The 18,786-nt window shown below is 36.5% G+C and overlaps 1 protein-coding gene across 2 annotated transcripts in view; it reads left to right on the top strand.

Moving 5' to 3' along the window:
- prr5l (proline rich 5 like) overlaps positions 1-18,054 on the top strand; it is a 54,127-nt gene extending 36,073 nt beyond the window's left edge. For both annotated transcript variants that reach the window (XM_030137415.1, XM_030137416.1), the window contains 5 exons: positions 1,449-1,506; positions 6,174-6,265; positions 8,097-8,234; positions 9,777-9,894; positions 17,084-18,054. In XM_030137415.1, coding sequence (XP_029993275.1) covers positions 1,449-1,506; positions 6,174-6,265; positions 8,097-8,234; positions 9,777-9,894; positions 17,084-17,451 — 774 coding nt within the window. In that variant the 3' untranslated portion in view covers positions 17,452-18,054. The remainder of the gene's footprint in view (positions 1-1,448; positions 1,507-6,173; positions 6,266-8,096; positions 8,235-9,776; positions 9,895-17,083) is intronic.
- The last annotated feature ends 732 nt before the right edge of the window (positions 18,055-18,786 follow it).

Here is an 18,786-nt window from a genome sequence, read left to right as displayed (position 1 = left end):
ACTACAGTTCTTCTGTTTGTTTTTAGTGGAACCACAGGACTAAATCAACCACAAAAATATGTTTGTTTACTGTACCAGTAAACCTAAAGACTGTAATTCTGACCAGAACACACATCCTCAGCAGATATAACAGATATGACGTTCTGACTGTGCAACGCTGACGCTTGATCTAAAGCTTTTGTGGTGTGAAGATCAAAAAAAAAAAAAAGCTGATTTCACAACTTCCTCTGCTCGTAAACAGCTTCTAACCTGCAAATGCAAACTAAATGTACAGTGTATTATTGCATTAGTGCTTTTAGACAGTGATAGTTCTTCATCCACTATTGTGTATTTTCACTGACCTTTACCTTTGTGTTTGACTTTCTGTGATGGTGTGAATCCAGTCGTTGGGTTCTTCATGCCTCTACTGTTTGTTTGCTGGTGTTGCACAGGAAACCCACAGTAGACACTACACTAACACAGCACACATCTGCACTGTTGGTTTCTCATTCTGCATCAGCTCAGCACTGACGGTTACTGTTTGGACCAGTGACAAGTTTTTTGTTTTTTTTTGTCTGTACGTACTGTATGTGGTCAGGTCTAGATGATGTAATTATTTTGCTTGATATAATTATCATCCCTGTTAAGACGTGAACTCCGCAGGCTGATATGATTTAACACTAACCTAATACAGTCTAACACAAAAATAATGATAATGATAATGGATTATCAGGGAGCACACAGTTGTGGTAAATAAATAATAACAGTAATAAGGTATGTTATTTGTGTGGATTGATGCCTCCACAGAGTAACATAACACTTAAAATGCCTTTGTTTTAACGTGTTTATAACCCAATTCTATTAAAATTCACACAGATTTAAATTTGTATCATGCATTTGTAAAAAATATGGATAATTTTTCTCATGATTCATGCTTAAAGCTGTGAAAAGTCAACAAATCTACAAACAAAGCCAAGTTCTGTCTCTACTGATATGTTACAAATGAACCAAATCATTATTACCATTATATTTACTTCAGTACAAAACATCGGAATTAGACAAACGGTTTCATTCTCACACAGAGGAAATGTCCTGGATTTTTCACTCAGGGTGGGACTTCATAGTAACTATATTTATTCATGAAAATACATGTGGAGCCACACTTATCCTATAATAATCTGCATCTGTTAAAGTACCAAACAACCATGAATTTTAGTAAAACTATTTTCAACCTTGAACTGAACTGCTGAATTTCCTGGAATATTTTAATGCATTAAAAAAGTAGCTTGGTATTTTCACTCTCATTCCTTCAATCCATTTTTAGTTGTAATATTTTTTGGGAACCACAACCAATAGATGGTCTCAATCGTTTTTATTTATTTCTGTTTTTTTTTCTTACTTATAAATGATGTTGTATATTTAAACAATAAACCACAAAATGTTTCACAAATGAACTTAATGTCTTTCAGAACCAGCTGCTGACCCGAGGTCTGTCTGAAGTCCTGGATCAGATTCTCCTCCACTCAGGTGAGTCTGTTTAGTGGCGAAAGAAATATTTTAATATCGCAAAAACCTTCAGGTGCTCAGTTTACATATAGACATAGGTTGAAGGTTTTGAGATTTTTAGTTTGTTGGTGTTAACGATGGGTCTTGGCCATTATTATTATAGTTTTAATTAGTGCTGAGCAGCGATTAAAATGTTTTATCACGTAGATTTCTGTGATTAATCACTAGTAATCACATAGTTATATTGGGGGGGGGTGTTGCCGGCATCAGCAGCATGTATTGCCTTTAAGTGATATTTCAGACTTGAAGTACTCCGGTGATAAAAATAATTCCACATTGCAGTGCTTACAAACAACTTTGTCTTTCTCAACCCCACCATCTGAAGACATTTAAAATGAAAATGTCCATGTAAAAGACCGGTACTTTTCTCCATGTTTATGTCCCCACCAGTTTATTTAGGGTTAGGGTTAGGGTTAGGGTTGACAGGAGTCTTAAGCCACTAATAAGTACTGATACTAATAAGCCCAATAATATGTGATGTTCAGTTGTTCAAAGCAAGCAAAGGGGGCTCTCTAGTGGTCAGAATAAGTTGCAGTAACGTATGTTTTGTCCTTGCGGTGTTACCATAGCCAGTTCGTACATAAGAAGGAACTAACAGACACGTTTCTTTCACTCTGTTTGTATGGCCCCAAAAACATTTGCCTGTGAGTATTTTATGTTCAGTTGTTGTAAGAATGAATAGTATAAAATATCTCTGATGTGAACCTTTGTTGCTCAATAAAAAGATGTAAATCTTAAATTAATCTGTAAATGTTAATCGTTAGCGTGTCTATGGATTTTCCCATTCAAGTTAGCATCAAGCTAGCAATCATTTTCCCATTCATTTAAATGTATAATGTCATGTAAATGTACTAAGGCAATGAACAGAACTGAGACATATTTTGTATGTATGTTGCAGTTTTACAGTGAGTCTCAAGGAAAAGATTTGGACAGAAGTTTTCAGCATCCGGCTTTTCTTGGGAAACCTGTTGTCTATCTGCAGAGCTAATCGCTACACACACACAAGCAGGGGCAGAAAAATAGGAGCTATAATAAAAAGGCATTAACGTGAGATAAAAAAATTGTCGGCGTTATTTAATGAATGCGTTAATACGGTAATAACGCGTTAACTTGCCCAGCCCTAGTTTTAATGTTTTTGTCTCTCCATCCTTATGAGGCTCTGCTCTGTGACTTTTTATTTTTTATTCATTATTTATTTAGTTTAGACAGTACACATTAATGAACATCTGTATTGAGACAGCAGAACAGCAGATGCAAATATGCCAGATTATGGCTAAAATGCTAGTATGTACCACAATTAAAACAAATAAAAGTACAACAAATTAAAAACTCACTCAGGATCCAGACACTGTTGTCTGTTGTACAGAGCGCTAAAGCCCCGCCCCTTCCCGTTGTGACCTATTGGACCTTATTTCAGAATAAAAAATTGTGGTATAGTCAATAGAATTTTTAAGCCCTTTGAATGATGCCACCATTTGCACATATGTTTCTTAGTTTAATCGCTAATTTTACAAGTAAAAAAAAGTTTCAGTTTGTCGGGAAACTGTTAAACTATCAGACTGTGAAATGACGTAAATGTACAGGCTACACACCTAAATGTTGCAGAGGTGACATCATTGTAACTTTCTCTGTCCAAGATCTGTTCAGAGTCACTGTAGATATCTCTGCAGTTTCATCGTGACCAGACTGTAATGTTAACACCTCTTTTAATACTTTCTCACCTCGGTCTGGAAGATTGAGGTAAAACGTGTCACAACATTTTGGTGTTGGTGCCATGAAATGCAGTCCATTGAGCTGAAGTACAAAAATAGACATTTATTTATCATCTTTGCAAAAAAAACAAAAACTGCAAATTGCTTGGCTCATAAAATACGCTTTTAAACTGACAAACATATCGTTAGCCTCATAGCAAAACTGCCCAAGTCATTTTTTGGACAAATTGTGATATTTGCATAAAATGAAGCAACAATGTTAGGAGAGTTAAATTATGTAAATATCACAATTTGGCCAGAAATATGACTGAGACAATTTTGCTACAAGGCTAACGATGTGTGTAAATGATGGCACAGTTCAAGCAGAACCAAAACATGATGTGTCTTTCTCCATTCATATTTTTTCCACTGTTTGGTCCCACAGATGAAGGGTCGCTCTTCACAACATCAACTCCTCTGCTTTTAGATTTAATCATAACAAAAACACTGTGATTAAAGCTGTATCAGTGTTCCTCTCATCTATAAACCTAAAGGAAGTGGTTGACTGGTTTCCACTCCTTCATTCCTATTCAGGTGGTGACCGTTTAAAATAAAGCAAAATAAATAAAGCAAAACAGTTTCTGGATCACAAATCACTCTGCATTCTCTACTGTTCCATAGTTCTACCATATACAGGGTGGGGAAGCAAAATTTACAATGAACATTTAGTTGTTTTTTCTCAGCAGGCACTACGTCAGTTGTTTTGAAACCAAACATATGTTGATGTCATAATCATACCTAACACTATTATCCATACCTTTTCAGAAACTTTTGCCCATATGAGTAATCAGGAAAGCAAACGTCAAAGAGTGTGTGATTTGCTGAATGCACTCGTCACACCAAAGGAGATTTCAAAAATAGTTGGAGTGTCCATAAAGACTGTTTATAATGGAAAGAAGAGAATGACTATGAGCAAAACTATTACGAGAAAGTCTGGAAGATACTATTAAAGAAGAATGGGAGAAGTTGTCACCCGAATATTTGAGGAACACTTGCGCAAGTTTCAGGAAGCGTGTGAAGGCAGTTATTGAGAAAGAAGGAGGACACATAGAATAAAAACATTTTCTATTATGTAAATTTTCTTGTGGCAAATAAATTCTCATGACTTTCAATAAACTAATTGGTCATACACTGTCTTTCAATCCCTGCCTCAAAATATTGTAAATTTTGCTTCCCCACCCTGTATAAGTTACTGTGCAGAGGTACAGTACAGTACAATCCATCCACTAATCATTCTACAAAAGAAAGCGGTAAGGCTCATTCACAAGGCAGCTTCCACAGATCACACAAATGCATTATTTTTACAGTCAAAGTTACTAAAACTCAAAGACATCATAGAACTACAAACAACACAAATCATATTCAAAGCCAAAAATAATCTACTACCAGAAAACATACAGAAATTATTCACTGAAAGGGAAGGGAGTTATAATTTAAGGGGTAGATTTAATTTCAAAATTCAGAGGGTGCGCACTACTAGGTAAAGTTTGAGCATATGTGTGTGTGGTGTTAAAGTACGGAATAGGCTGAGGGAGGAGCACAAGGAATGTTCAAACATAAGACAATTCAAAAACACTTATACGAACATGTTTTGCACAAGATATAGGGATGAGGGTTATTAACTGTCACCATAATGTTCACTGTTGTTTACGTATATATTTCCTTCCTTGAATTAGTTATTATTTGTTTATTTATTCGCCAGCACAACTAAGAAAGGCACTGGTAAAAGATTATATGTGTATTTGTATGTTGTGTATGTGTATAAACATATGTATGTGTATATGGATGAATGTGTGTGTTTGTGTGTGAATAAATATATAAATATAGAGGAGTAATGTAAAAGGAAGAAGGACATATATTATTAACAACATTGTAAGGAGAGGGGGTAGGATTAAATAAATTGCACTTCTTCCCACCCCTTTTCGGACATGTAAATGGAATTATTGTGCTTTTCTTCTGTCTAACATTGTTATGATTCGTGATATTTGTATTATTATGTATGTTTTGCTAGTGCATATATGTTAAATTTCATTGCATGTTCGGAGTAAAAAATCACAATCACCGTTCATTCTGCTTAACCTTAACCTTGTCAATAATTTAATTAATATTAACTAAGACTTCTCCTCAAAACAACTGTATTAACCCATAAAGACCCAAATATCCACCATCTACCAAAATCATCTACTCATATAAACTGTTTAATCCCTGTTGATCCACTAATCCTATCAATCCATGTAAATAATTGGTGTAAAATACAGTTTGTCATCTTTTCATGGTCATTAGATATGACCCATTTGGACGTTCAGAGGCTTCATAGTGAATGTGGAAACACTGTCATCTTCTACAATATTGATTCACCAGTAAAACCCATGGAGTTGGATCAATGACAGTGGATGGAGACACTTGGTTTATGTTCAGTTAATGATGGATTTGGCTGAAAAAGTCAGTTTTTCTTCAGTTTTTTTGTATTTTTGATATAATAATCCACAACTTTACTTTGAGTTTTTATGAACATCTACATGATTAGTAAATTAAATGTTGGAAAATACCTGATTTTCACTGGGAAAAAAAAAATACAGAAGATAATATTACAATAAATGGTGATAAACCACTTAAAGATGGTTAAATATAGAGAAAAATTAATTTGAGAACTGCCACAAATCTCACACTGGGTCCTTATGGGTTAACTGTCTCGAGGCTGGTTCTGAGTCTGGACTCGCTGAAGCGTCACTTCATGTTTCTGTCATGTGTGTGTTTGCCAACATCAGAACAACAGGGACATTAAGCAGCTGTGTAACAAGCTCATTTCCTCTTTGGACATGTTGTTGATGGAGTCTTAATGTGATTCCATGGTAACCTCCTGTTCTGGCCCCTTAGGTGATGACCAGCTCGTCATCCTCGCTGACATGTGGGACAGATTCTTCACAGAGACCCTCCCCACCCTGCAGGCCATCTTCTACCCGGTCCAGGTGAGTCCCACTCGCAGGCAGTCGTTACCTTCAGGTCAGAGCTCAGTGGGTTAATCCTCTGACCTCCGAACTCTAATGACCTCAGGATCGTTTAGGGATTTCCATCAGTGACTTTAGTGCCTCTGGGACACACACACACACACACACACACACACACACACACACACACACACACACACACACACACCTGTGTCTGTATATTCCTGTGAGGACTGACATAACACATCCTTAAGCTCTTTACTCTAATCTTAACCTTAACATATTTAACCCAACCTTGACCCTGAAACTCATTCTAACTTCTTGATTCTTACTTTTGAACACCTTCACCAGCAAATACAGTACTGTGCAAAACTCTTACACAGCCTTTAGCTTTGTTGGTTTTGCAGGGTTGTGTCTTTATTTCTAACAACAAATCTGCAGAAAATATGTGCACAGTATTGAAACACATTTTTTTTTGTGAAACGCATAAACGCATATGCATATTGCATTTCTCAGTCATTGTGTTAATATATGTGCAACTGGAATACACAACAAATATGTAAAGAGTATTAAAAACAAAAATGGATTTGATTGAAAAGAACATAAAAAAAGACCATTAAAGCATGTGGGACTTTCTGAAGGTGTGTAATATAACACAAGATTATATAAGAAAACATCCAGACAGTTGACCCAAGACTAAATACTGACTTTACCTTTAGCTGCTGCTTCATTCTGATTTTATTTTGTCTGCAGTGTGTGTGTTCCAGTACTGTGCATGTATTTCCTGTATATTACAACCCTGTAAAAACAGCAAAGTTAAAGGCTGCCGAAGACTTTAGGACGATATTTTATATTTTAGATTGTGACATCTTTGTCCTATTTTTCAGCGAGTTATGAGTCACTCGGTGTGGCCACTTTTCTATAATTGTTAGGGTTTTTTTTATATAGACACAATGGTCTTTTTTTTTTTTTTACTTTTTATTTCCACAGATTTTCAAGGTAATTTTACACACAAAAAAATTGCCACACTCACTCAAAAACACAAAAAGAGAGAGAAGTGGTGCTGTAAGGCTTACATTAGTTCATTTCTTTTTTTAAATACAAGGATATTCTTACCTGTTTGGTATTAAAGTAAATTCTGTTTCAATTTTAATTAACAATTAGTTGTCATACAAATAATTACCACCAATGATGATTTCTTGTGTGCTACTAATATAACAAGCTTAATACATACAATTTACAAAAGTTAGCTAATATTACCAATAAAGAACACACAAGTAAAAAGTTATTTTATTGGCCTCTTATGCTTTGTGAACAAAATTGCACAGGGCAAATATGACAAAAAAACAGTGTAATATACACTGTTGTCCCTAAAGTTGGAATCATTTTATTTGCAGACAAATTCCTCTTTTTATTCCTTTCTACACATCAGTCATCACCTTTGAGCAGGTGCATACTAGGATATTGAGTCCTAGTTACACTTTATCTATGAAGAATAAATCTCATTGTTACAGTCATTTCATGAAGAGGGAAAAATATTTAATTCCAACTTTATGGGCAACAAAGAAATGACTTAGATCACTGTTGTAACTAAATCCATGATGTTAGTGTTAGTAGACACTCATAGAAATATTATGGGTCGGTATGAGAAGTCGAACACCTTGAGATAAATTGCCAATTTTCCACTTTGGTGCCATTAAACCATAAGAAAGATGTATTTAAAAGAGTCAGTCAAACCTGAAATTAATAAAATGACATAAAAATGGAAGGTAGCTGAAGAACTTTTACCATTATGTTGAATTATCAGTAATCACTACAAAGGTGGGGCTGTAATAAGTGTGTGTCTGTGTAGGGTCAGGAGCTGACGGTGAGGCAGATGGCTCTGTTGGCCTTTAGAGACCTGGTTCTGTTGAAGCTCCACCTGGAGGAAGCTCTGGGAACAGCAGCGTCCATCCCTCCACCGATCACACAGATGCTGCTGGTGCTGCAGGTGAATAAACACCCACAAATAGACACACCAGGGGTTTTTCCAAAGGTTCTGGCTGGTTTAGACGCTGCAGGTGCATGTCAGGGTCATGACTGTGTGATGTTCATTCATTCACTTCCTCTAATACCTGCTTAACTCATAAAGACCCAGTGCTACTTCTGTGGCACTTCCCAAATGAACTTTTCTCTATTTCTACCTTTCTTAACTGATTTATCACCATTTTTTAATATAATATTATCCTCTGTATTTTGCATTTTTCTGGTATAAATCATGTATTTTCCTATATTTATTTCACCGATCATGTAGATGTTCATGAAAACTCAGAGTAAATTCAAAGTTAATTACATCAAAACAGAGAAAAATGAAGAAAAAGTTACTTTTTCACCAGAGATATTGCTAACTGAATGTAAAACCAAGTGTCTCCATCCACTGCCATTTATCAAATTCCATGGGTTTTACTGGTGAATCAGTGTTGTAGAAGACAGTGACAGTGTTTCCACAGTAACTACAGAGCCTCTGAATGTCCAAATGGGTCATATCTGATGACCATGAAAAGAAGACAAACTGTATTTTACACCAATTATTTACATGTATTGATAGGATTAATGAATCAACAGGTATTAAACAGTTTATATCTGTTGATGGTTTGTGTCACCGGTGGCTGTTTGGGTCTCTATGGGTTAATTCTCTGGAGGATCGTCTGGGGTGGAGCCTATCTCAACACTTTGGACATGTCACCAGTTGATGAACACAGTGCCTTGTCATTGTCATATTTTACTATTATCACAATATTTTTTTAAAAACACAAGTCATAGATTTTCACACTTACTTATTACACTACACTATATAAGCAAGAAAAGTGAAATAAATACACTCATGGATGAGGTAAATGATGTCCTGAAGTAACTCGTAAAACTAAAATAGTCAGAATAATAGTGGAAGGATCTGACCTGATTTAGCATGACAATAAATGGCATTATTCTCCCCTTTTTTGCTAAGAAAAAATGCTGTGATGGTGTGCATAAGTGTTATAATTATACGGAAAACCCTTGTATTTTAGTGCTTGTGAGTGTTTTTAATTACCCTGCCTCCTGAAGGGGAAGCAAGGGGTGTTGTTTTTGGTTCGGTTTGTTTGTATGTTTGTTTGTTTGTTAACACTCTAGCAGCAAAACTGTTGGTTGAATTTATACCAAACTGGGTTTATAGATTACCAGTGACCCAGAATACGTGTAATTACATTTTGGGAAAAGTAGGTCAAAGTTCTAATTTTTTATAAATTTTTAAAATCTTTTTTCTTGTCTCATTTACTTATAATGGGCAAAATTTTAAATGTTTTTAAAACATCAATTTTGTTGCAGTTTACTTCAGACTTAGCACATATATAGAGACAATTGATATGCACAAGGGGCGGGGTTTGTCATGCCTGACACCACTTGTAATTCTTTTCCATCAGAAAGAAAAACCCGGTCTAAATATGTTGTTTTTATTTGTCTTCCATCCTCTAAGTCCCTCTCTCTCTTATGTATTTCTTTCTTTCTCGATCAGGGCATTCACGAGGCCGGCGGTCCCAGTTTGGAGTATTACCAGTTGGAGCGTCTGGTGGAGATCGTCGTGTCTCCATATCTCAGCAACGTTGTCCACGCTAGAAACGAGCTGCTTCTAGGTCAGTACCTCTAATACTGATAAACCTATTGACACCAAATACAGGGATAACAGTAACATAATAACACAGGATTACAGTAAGTCACAGTGGTGGAGTTGCACTATTTGGTTTAAGTCCAGAAACTGAACCTGCAGAATCTTGTGCCTCGAGCTCCAGCGTCTGCACATGAACAGTAGATCATGCATCCTGCTTTGTCCTTAATCCAAGCCTGATCTTCCCTGGACAGCAGGGCTCTTATGTTCTGCTCTAGGCTCCATTCATTTAATTAAAAGGCACGGGCGTATTGTATTTCAGAGCTATTTGGATACTTTTTCTGCATGATTACGCGGCTTACAGCTTATGGTCAGGATTTAACAGTGTTTTATCAAATCTGAATCCACTTTTAATTAACTGGTTCATGAACCTTTGAAGCTCTTATTAAAGTCTGGTACTTTGTATGAATGAGTGTGAAGATATCCTTATTAAAAACACCACACAAGCGCTAAGATTTGGTTCACTCTGCGCTTCTTGTTTTACACAGAAGGCAATAACTCAGATAACTGAGTTCAAATTCATGTAATAACAAATGTATTTATTAATAGAGTGACACACAGCAGGTTATGAGTGTGTTAGACTGTCGTTTAAGTACAGTCTAATTTGTTGATTTGCAGTTTCTGCTCCTCGATCTGACATTTTCACCTTAAAGGGGTCATATTTTGCTAAACCCACTTTTATTAGTCTTTGGTTCATTTATGTATATATTTGGACCCTAATAGTTCAAAAAGTTTGATTTTGAACCCTCCAGGTGCTGCAAAGCTGTCTTTATATTCATTTGGGCAAAAATCAAGTGGATTTTTACAACCTGTTTCAATTCCTTCTTAATTTGTTAGGTTTTATAACTAGTTACATCATGATATTTGCATATATACAGTCAAGACTTCCGACAAACATTTCTCACCATAACTGTTTGTCGGCAGCAGCGGTTGTAGTCCATACTGATAATATGTCCAAACTTTGAGCCGATTACCTAAAATGTTCAGTTGTTGGTTGAACGGGACAGAGCAGCACAGCCAACAACCTGGAGGGGGTGGGGCATAAATTGGCTCATTTGCATTTAAAGGGCCAGCGCTCAAAACGACCTTTCTGGTGTCATTACTCAGAAATATTGTTGAAAGTGGACCTGTGGAGATGAATTAATGAAGAATTCAGACCCAAGCAGAGCATTTACAGTTTGTGTAGACCACAGGGAAATGTTTTAAAATGCATAATTCCATTTAAAAAAGCAAAATGTCACTCCTTTAAATCACTTTCTACAGTTGTAGAGATGCCATCTATGCATCCTGCTGTGGTCCTGGCATCTCAAAACCATCATTAACAAGAGGAAAAAATCCTTTGTCCTCATGACTGTTTGGTATCTTAAGATTGCCAAGACAATTTTTTTCAAGGTAACAACATAAATGAAGTCGGTACAATGACAAAATCAGCTTTGTCATCTTCAGATACTGGGATATATGCTATTCAGGTTGGATTTTTGGTCCAAATTGCTCAATCTTTGTAAACTGTACATTTATTATTTTCATTTCAAACACCTGCGCACACTCCAAAGAAATTGTAACCTAGAATTTTATTAGAGAAAAAAAAGTACAAAAGCACCATAATGGCACCATACTGACCATCAACAGACTGTTTCAACATGTCAGTAGTTTCTGCAGGTTTATGTTCTGCAGTAAAACAAAGAACATGTGATTTGTATTAAAGAGCAGATGGCTTTCAAGAAGCAAGTTCAGGAAAAAAAAGAAAATAATTAGGCTAAAAGCAGCTGCATGAAATCATGTTACCATATTTGTGTGAGCCGTTCAGCTTCCAGCAGAGGTCAAAGGTCATGGAGTGTGGCGCTGTAGTAAAATTCAGTCGAAATCCTCTCAGCGGGATGTGAGCGGGTTAAGCTGCTGTGGTTTGTTTCCAAGCTGCAGAAAAGAAACGGGCGACACACGTGTTGAGCTGGAGGACACATCTGAAGAAGAGGATAATAGTGTTAAAAAATAGGACCTGCATCTCACCGGCATGTTCTACCAAGAATCAATAACAAGTTGGATTTGTGAAGTTGTCAGGTTCTGGTGCTATGTTAGGGTGCTGTGGTCCTGACGCAGAGGATCAATATCCCAATAGAAGTGGGTGGTACTTTCACTGGAGGAGAACTCAACTAATTAAATGAAAGTGTACATACAGTCGCTGAAAAAATTATTAGACGAGCCCTTGTTTTCTTCAGTTTCTTGTTCATTTTAATACCTGGTACAACTAAAGGTACATTTATTTGGACCAATACGATGATCGCAACAAAAATATCTCATAAGAGTTTAATTTAAGAGCTGATATCTATCCATTTTCCATGTTTTCTTAATAATAATCAAGATCACCTCAGTTCTTACATCAATATCTATGGCACAGGTGTCAAACATGCGGCTTGGGGGCCAAAGCCGGCCCGCCGAAGGGTCCAATCCGGCCCTTGGGATGAATTTGTGAAATGCAAAAATTACACTAAGATATTAACAATCCTTTTAGTTCAGGTTCCACATTCAGACCAATTCAATCTCAAGTGGGTCAGAACCAGTAAAATACTATCATAAGAACATATAAATAATGACAACTCCAATTTTTGTAAATGTAAATATTTTCATGTATTTCCACTAAAACAAAGAATAATTTCACAAAAAATGTGAATAACCTGAACAAATATGAAAAACCTGAAATGTCTTAAGAGAAGTAAGTACAATTTTAACAAGATTCCACCCGTTACTAAATGTTTTATGTATTTGTAGATCCACTGTGATCTGTATGTTATAATGTACATGTGTAGATGATAATCAGAGGCAGAATATTGTTAAAATTACACTTATTTTTTCAGTTTGTTCATGTTATTCACATCTTTTGAAAGGGTAGTTTGTAGATGTAAACCTTTTCATAATGTAAATGTACTTTTTTCGCTCTAAAACATAGAGCATAGTTGGAGTTGACTTTATGATATATATATATGCTATTATATTATTATTTTACAGGTTCACCCACTGCAGATCAAATGTAGCTGAATGTGGCCCCTGAACTAAAATGAGTTTGACACCCCTGATCAATGGCATTGTACTGACAAAAACAGTGTTTTTTGGCATTCTGTGTTTTCTTTTCTGCCTGTTTTAGTCAGATGATACACACAGGAGTTAGTACTTGATTGCATAACCATCGTTTTTGATGACTTTTGATGGTCTAATAATTTTTTCTGCGACTACATGACATCCTATCAGTGCTCAGTAGTAACTATATTGATATCTATAACCATTTCCATGCCAATCCAGCCATCTAAATATGCCCCATTATAATTAAAGGCAAATGTTTAAAATAAAAATTAAAAAAATCATCAAAAATCTAAATATGTTAAAACTGTGAACACACTTTGTAGATATTGTCCCAAGGAAACGACATATACAATTTGAAAAGAATCCAGCCAGTAATTTCGTCAGAGAAGATGTTTGAAAAAATTGCTGACGAAGAAGACGCCAGACACATTGCCTTCACAGTAGCTCATGGCCCATCAGCCGGTGAGCTGAAAATAGTGTTAATGACTTTAAATACTTGTTGATGGTATCAGAATCTGAGCTATAGCTGCAATGCTTCACAGTAATGAAGTGTTTTGTTTTTTTTTTTGTATCATTCAAGCCTAAGACAATGAGGCGTTAGCAATGGCATGTTCAATAGTTAGGCTAATAAAGGATTTTTACCCCCCAGCTGAGGGGTATTGTAATCAGTTTTTCGTCTGTCTGTCCGTCCGTCTGTCCATTCAATGACGTAATAGCATTATCTGAAGAATGCATTGACATATCCGCGCCAAATTTATACTGTGGATACATCTTAGCATGGAGCAGAAGACTATTGAAAATAGGTGACCTTGACCTACTTTTTCAGGGTCAAATGGCCTTGTGTAGTTATAATATCTGAGTACTTTCAAATATACATATGTATGCAAAAGTTTTACACAAAGACAATCTAATCTAAATTATAGGGCAGTAACTTTCAACAGAATCTTCCACTATATTTGGCCGAGGGGGATTAAAAGTGCGCAGCATGTTATGTTTATTGTTATTATCAGACTGACTCTGGCTCATGTTCTACTGCTGTTCTCTAAGGTGTACATTTTTTGGGGATACCTGCTATTAGTAATTTGTGACGGTGTCTCTGCCTCATCTGGCCCTGTCCTTGATGAACACCTGGTGTTTCTATACATTATTACATTATTACTTTGTGAACGGTTTTAGCTTTTGGCCCAATATAGATATAGAGTATAGATTAAAATGAGGTTTTAAAAATGACTCTCGATTGAAACAGATTCCAAATTTGACACATCAGTATGTAAGACACTTTAAAGACATTCTGTGTAGTATTCATTTTCCAGACTCAACAGCAGGGGGAAGTCTCGTGCCAGAACACACTCAGAACCAAAATCACCAACGAATCAACACTATGTATCCACAGACTGTTTCACTGAATAAAGTACAAAGCTCACTGTTGACACACATCTGTATAATGGAATCATCAAGTTTTCTTCTTTAAACTAAAACTCATAGCTGCTTTTTTCATCCCATCTTGTTACTTTCTGACACTTTGGTCAAAGGCCCCGTGTCATTAGTTTAGTTGTAAAAGGCATCAGGTGATGGATCAGTTTTATAAGCCTCGAAAGATAATGGAGGTAAACTCAATAAATTATGGTTGCCATGTAGCGTTTATAAATGCTTGTTTACCTCTTATCTACAACACACTAGAGCATTTATATTAAATAGTAAATGCAGGTCGACTTCATTTTTAAAGAAGGAAAATAAAAGTTACAACTGCTATTAAAGTTTATTTCAAATAGTATAATCTGAAACTTACCTGTAAAACTCTTTTTAAACTTTTTCTCTTTACTTGCATTTTAATTAGGGCTGTCAAAATTAACATGTTAATGCAGATTAATCCATCATAATTAATCTGATTAAAAATGTTAACGCAATTAACCCATCTGCAGCACAGAATGACTCTAACTGACTCTGAACAGCTCGTTGACCCTCTTCATGGGAAATTTGAGTACAAAAAAACCCAAGGCAGAACAGCTGTTTTGTTGAAACTGTTGAAGGTGGTTAATAAACACGTTAAGTGCATATATATATTCCCTTTTTTCTTGAGTCTCTTTGCTCATGCAAAATGAAATGCAATTAATATAGTTTAAAAATGAATAATATTTAATTGTGATTAATCGAAAATTAATCCACAGCAACCCTGTGATTAATCTCATTAAAATTTTTAATTGACAGCAGTAATGTGAATATTTTTTTGTGACTAACTTTTTAAATAATACCCTCTGGCCTTGATGACTGACCTGCAGCAGAGGTGAAAGTGTCATTTCTTCATTGAGACTCCACAGATAGTGTTAATCTGTGCCACATGAAACTGTCCAACAGGAGGATTTTCCTGAAGGAGTCCAGGAAAAACCTCCTGGTGACTCACCTGTACTTTTGTTATTATTATGATCATCAAATCCTAACAGCAATGAATTCCTCTTATAAACAGCACTGTTTGTATGTCTGTAACCTGGTTTATCGTATTTCACTAAACCATAGATCTACACTGTTGACTAAAAATACAGCACTGAGCCTCATAGACATGTTTCATCCTTAGGAAGTAGATGGTCACACTAAGCCCCAAAGTATAAGAAGTATCAGTTGTTTTAACCCCTGGAATAAGTGGAAGATTTGAAAGTACTGTCACAGTATAAAAAGTTGTTGGCAGGAAACATTAAATAGAATAATAATTATAGTAAGTTCACTCCCTCTAGGAAATACACAGGCCCTCACTGGTCACACTTCAATTTATTTCACCTGTTCAAGATCATTTTCATAAAATCTGCCATCAAACTTTTTATAAAATTAGTATATGAACAGAAATGTACCAACACAACACAACAGGAAATGAATATATATAACGTACCGCAAGTACAACATAAACACAAACCTCACTGGCTGCACCAAAAACAAAGAAAATCACAGGAATTATAAAACCTCTGAAAACTCATAAATGTATGTTTTTTAAAAAAATCTCAACATGTCATTCAGAGTCAACACAAAGAAAAATTTCATACCAATGTCTGTAACACTGAAATGTGTCTCCAATGGCAAAAAAAATTCCATTCTTGTTACTTGAGTGTAAATGCCTATATACATTAGATTAAAGGCGAGATGTTTTCCTGGAGCATTTTTTACTATATTGCTTAAAATCCCCTTCACACCACAATTACAACCAATTAATTAAATGCTCTAACAAAAAAAAAAAAAAAAAACGTAGTCACCTGTGGAACAGACAGGACTGAAAAAACACCATCCAATCATTTTAAGCACCCAATCGAAATGATTGAACGGTGATATGTCTATCAAACTCAACTGCCATTTGTCCCTCCCCCCTCTTCGTGGATGAATCGTGCGTTCTCAGAGGCTTGGAGCGACTGTACAGGAAACGAAGCCAGAGCCAGAGCTTGGCTATATTAGTTATATTAGGATGGAAAGTTCACCAGCAAACTGTTTTGTCACTAACATAAACCACTAGGAAATGCAACGTTAGTCAGATAGGTCTGAACTGGGGCTGTTCTGGAAGAGCGGGGGGGTTGGAGGAGACTGAATGAGGTATGCATGGATCGGAGCCGGAGCTGGGGTCGAAGCTGACGAATTGTTGCTGTGCAGTGCTCGTGAATCCTCGGGAACAAGCATTGCACATGCCAGTCCTCTGGAGGCGTGGCTTTGGGAGGGTGTCAGAAGAAAGGGGTTTGGACTTTTGAATTGGATGTTTTCAAAATGTAGCTTGTTTGAACCATTTTTCTAAGATCTCGTACCCCACCTTTAATTCTGAAAAATTCAAACAAAATTCATTTCATCATTTTATGGCAGTCAGGAAACATGTTTAGTATTCATTAGATCTGGATGTTTGATTTTTATTTCTTTGTGGAAAAAACAGAGCAGCAGAAACTCCAAAAAAAAAAAGAAAATGAAAAGAAACTGGAGTGTAAGTGATAATAAAAAACAACTGGATTATACAAGTAATCTCAGCCCAAATACCTACAGTCTCTGTAGGTTAAGTTTCTTCTCACAACATGACCTGTGTCTGTTTGCTCATGCGTATTTTCTGTTTCTCCATCTAGAGTCCCGTCATCTCCGTTCAGCTGGATCGTTGCTAAGCGACCAATCCCAACCAGAGATCACCATCACTCAGCATCACAACTCCTCAGACTCGTCCTCTCTGGCGCCGCTGGTAGAACAGGAAGGAGAGGCTTACCTGGAGAAGTCGGGCGGAGTGCGACGCCACACGGTAGCTAACGCCCACTCCGACGTCCATCTGCTGTCGGCGTCGAGCAGGATGCATGCTGGGACGGAGGAGGACGGAGCAGAAGGCAGTACGGATAGCATCGGGTTTCTGGTCGGGGACAGACCGTTGAGTCCGAGGCCGTTTTCCAGCCAACCGGACATGATGGAGTCTCCGAGAAGACTGACGGCGGGGGAAGTCATCTGAAAGACTCACGGTGAAATGGAAATGGTTTAACAGAGACTGAAAGGAGTGGAGATGGAGCAGGAAAAAAATAGGGCAAAACGAGTCAAGCTGGACAGAAGAGAATGGAAAACCACTGGAATAAGAGCAGGAAACACAGAAAGAAGAATAAAAACTGACAGGACACAAGATTAAACCAGCAAAAACTGGACTGGATCAGCGACAGAAAGACAAAGAGAAGAAAAGACAGAACAATGGAAAAGAACGTAAGCAAAGTTAACAAATGAGACGGACACACACAGGACAGGAGACAAAGTCAAGGAAAAGGAAAGAGGAGAGAGAGGGAAGACAAACAGGAAACCACGACACTGCAGGTGAAAGTCTAAGAACAGGACGTAAATCTGTTCATCTGAGTCCTGACAGAAAGAGGAGGATGTGGCTCAGGACTGAAGGAGCACTGGTCCAGCTGGGACTTTTACTGACAGAGCCCTGGACCTGATCCTGGATCAGTCTGTACCCTCATGTCAGTACTGATCTGGGGCTCCGGTCTTGCTGAGGTCAAATCATGTAAATATGTTGTTTTAGAAATTTTACTGAACAATAAAGCTGACTGTTGAAATGATTTAACTTTAAATCAACTGTGGTGGTTTTAGTTTTTACCCCAAGGCTGAAGGGGTAGTGGAACCATCTGTCTGTCTGTCTGTCTGTCTGTCCGTCCGTCCATTCAACAACATAATTGCATTATCTGAAGAATGCATTGACATATCTGTGCCAAATTTATACCGTGGATGCATCTTGGCATGGAGCAGAAGCCTATTGAAAATAAGTGACCTTGACCTACTTTCTTTTTTTTTTCAGAGTTTTATTTAGAAATATTGAGAAAAATTCAACATACATTTAAATTACATTGTGGTCACGTAACAAGTATGTGACCAATGACCAATCTTTCCATTCTCAACATTTCAGTTTTTGTCTTTTTGTTCTTTTTTTGTTAATAAACAAAACAATTGAACAGTGAACAATGGATGTATTATTACATAAAGAAAACACATACGAAAGACCAAGAGACTTTGACTTCCTCTCTCTAAAGAAAAAAAGAAAAAAAGAAAAAATAAAATATAAAAAGTAGAATTAATTAAATACACAAAAAACAAGACAATTCCAGATACATTGTCATTATATTGTCACTTCTTGTACATTTAGGGTTCCAAGGGATTGTGTTTGGTAAGTGTAAACAAAAAATATCCACTTTGACTATAGATTTGAAAATTTATTCATTTGTAACCGAAGGGAGAAGGTTAGTTTTTCCATCTGGTAAATTTCATTCACAATATCTACCCATTTTTCCAGATTAGGTGG

This window comes from Sphaeramia orbicularis, chromosome 6 (genome assembly GCF_902148855.1).
Source record: "Sphaeramia orbicularis chromosome 6, fSphaOr1.1, whole genome shotgun sequence".
Lineage (NCBI taxonomy): Eukaryota > Metazoa > Chordata > Actinopteri > Kurtiformes > Apogonidae > Sphaeramia > Sphaeramia orbicularis.
Note: the sequence above shows the minus strand (reverse complement) of the source record. Positions and strands in the feature narration are given on the sequence as shown.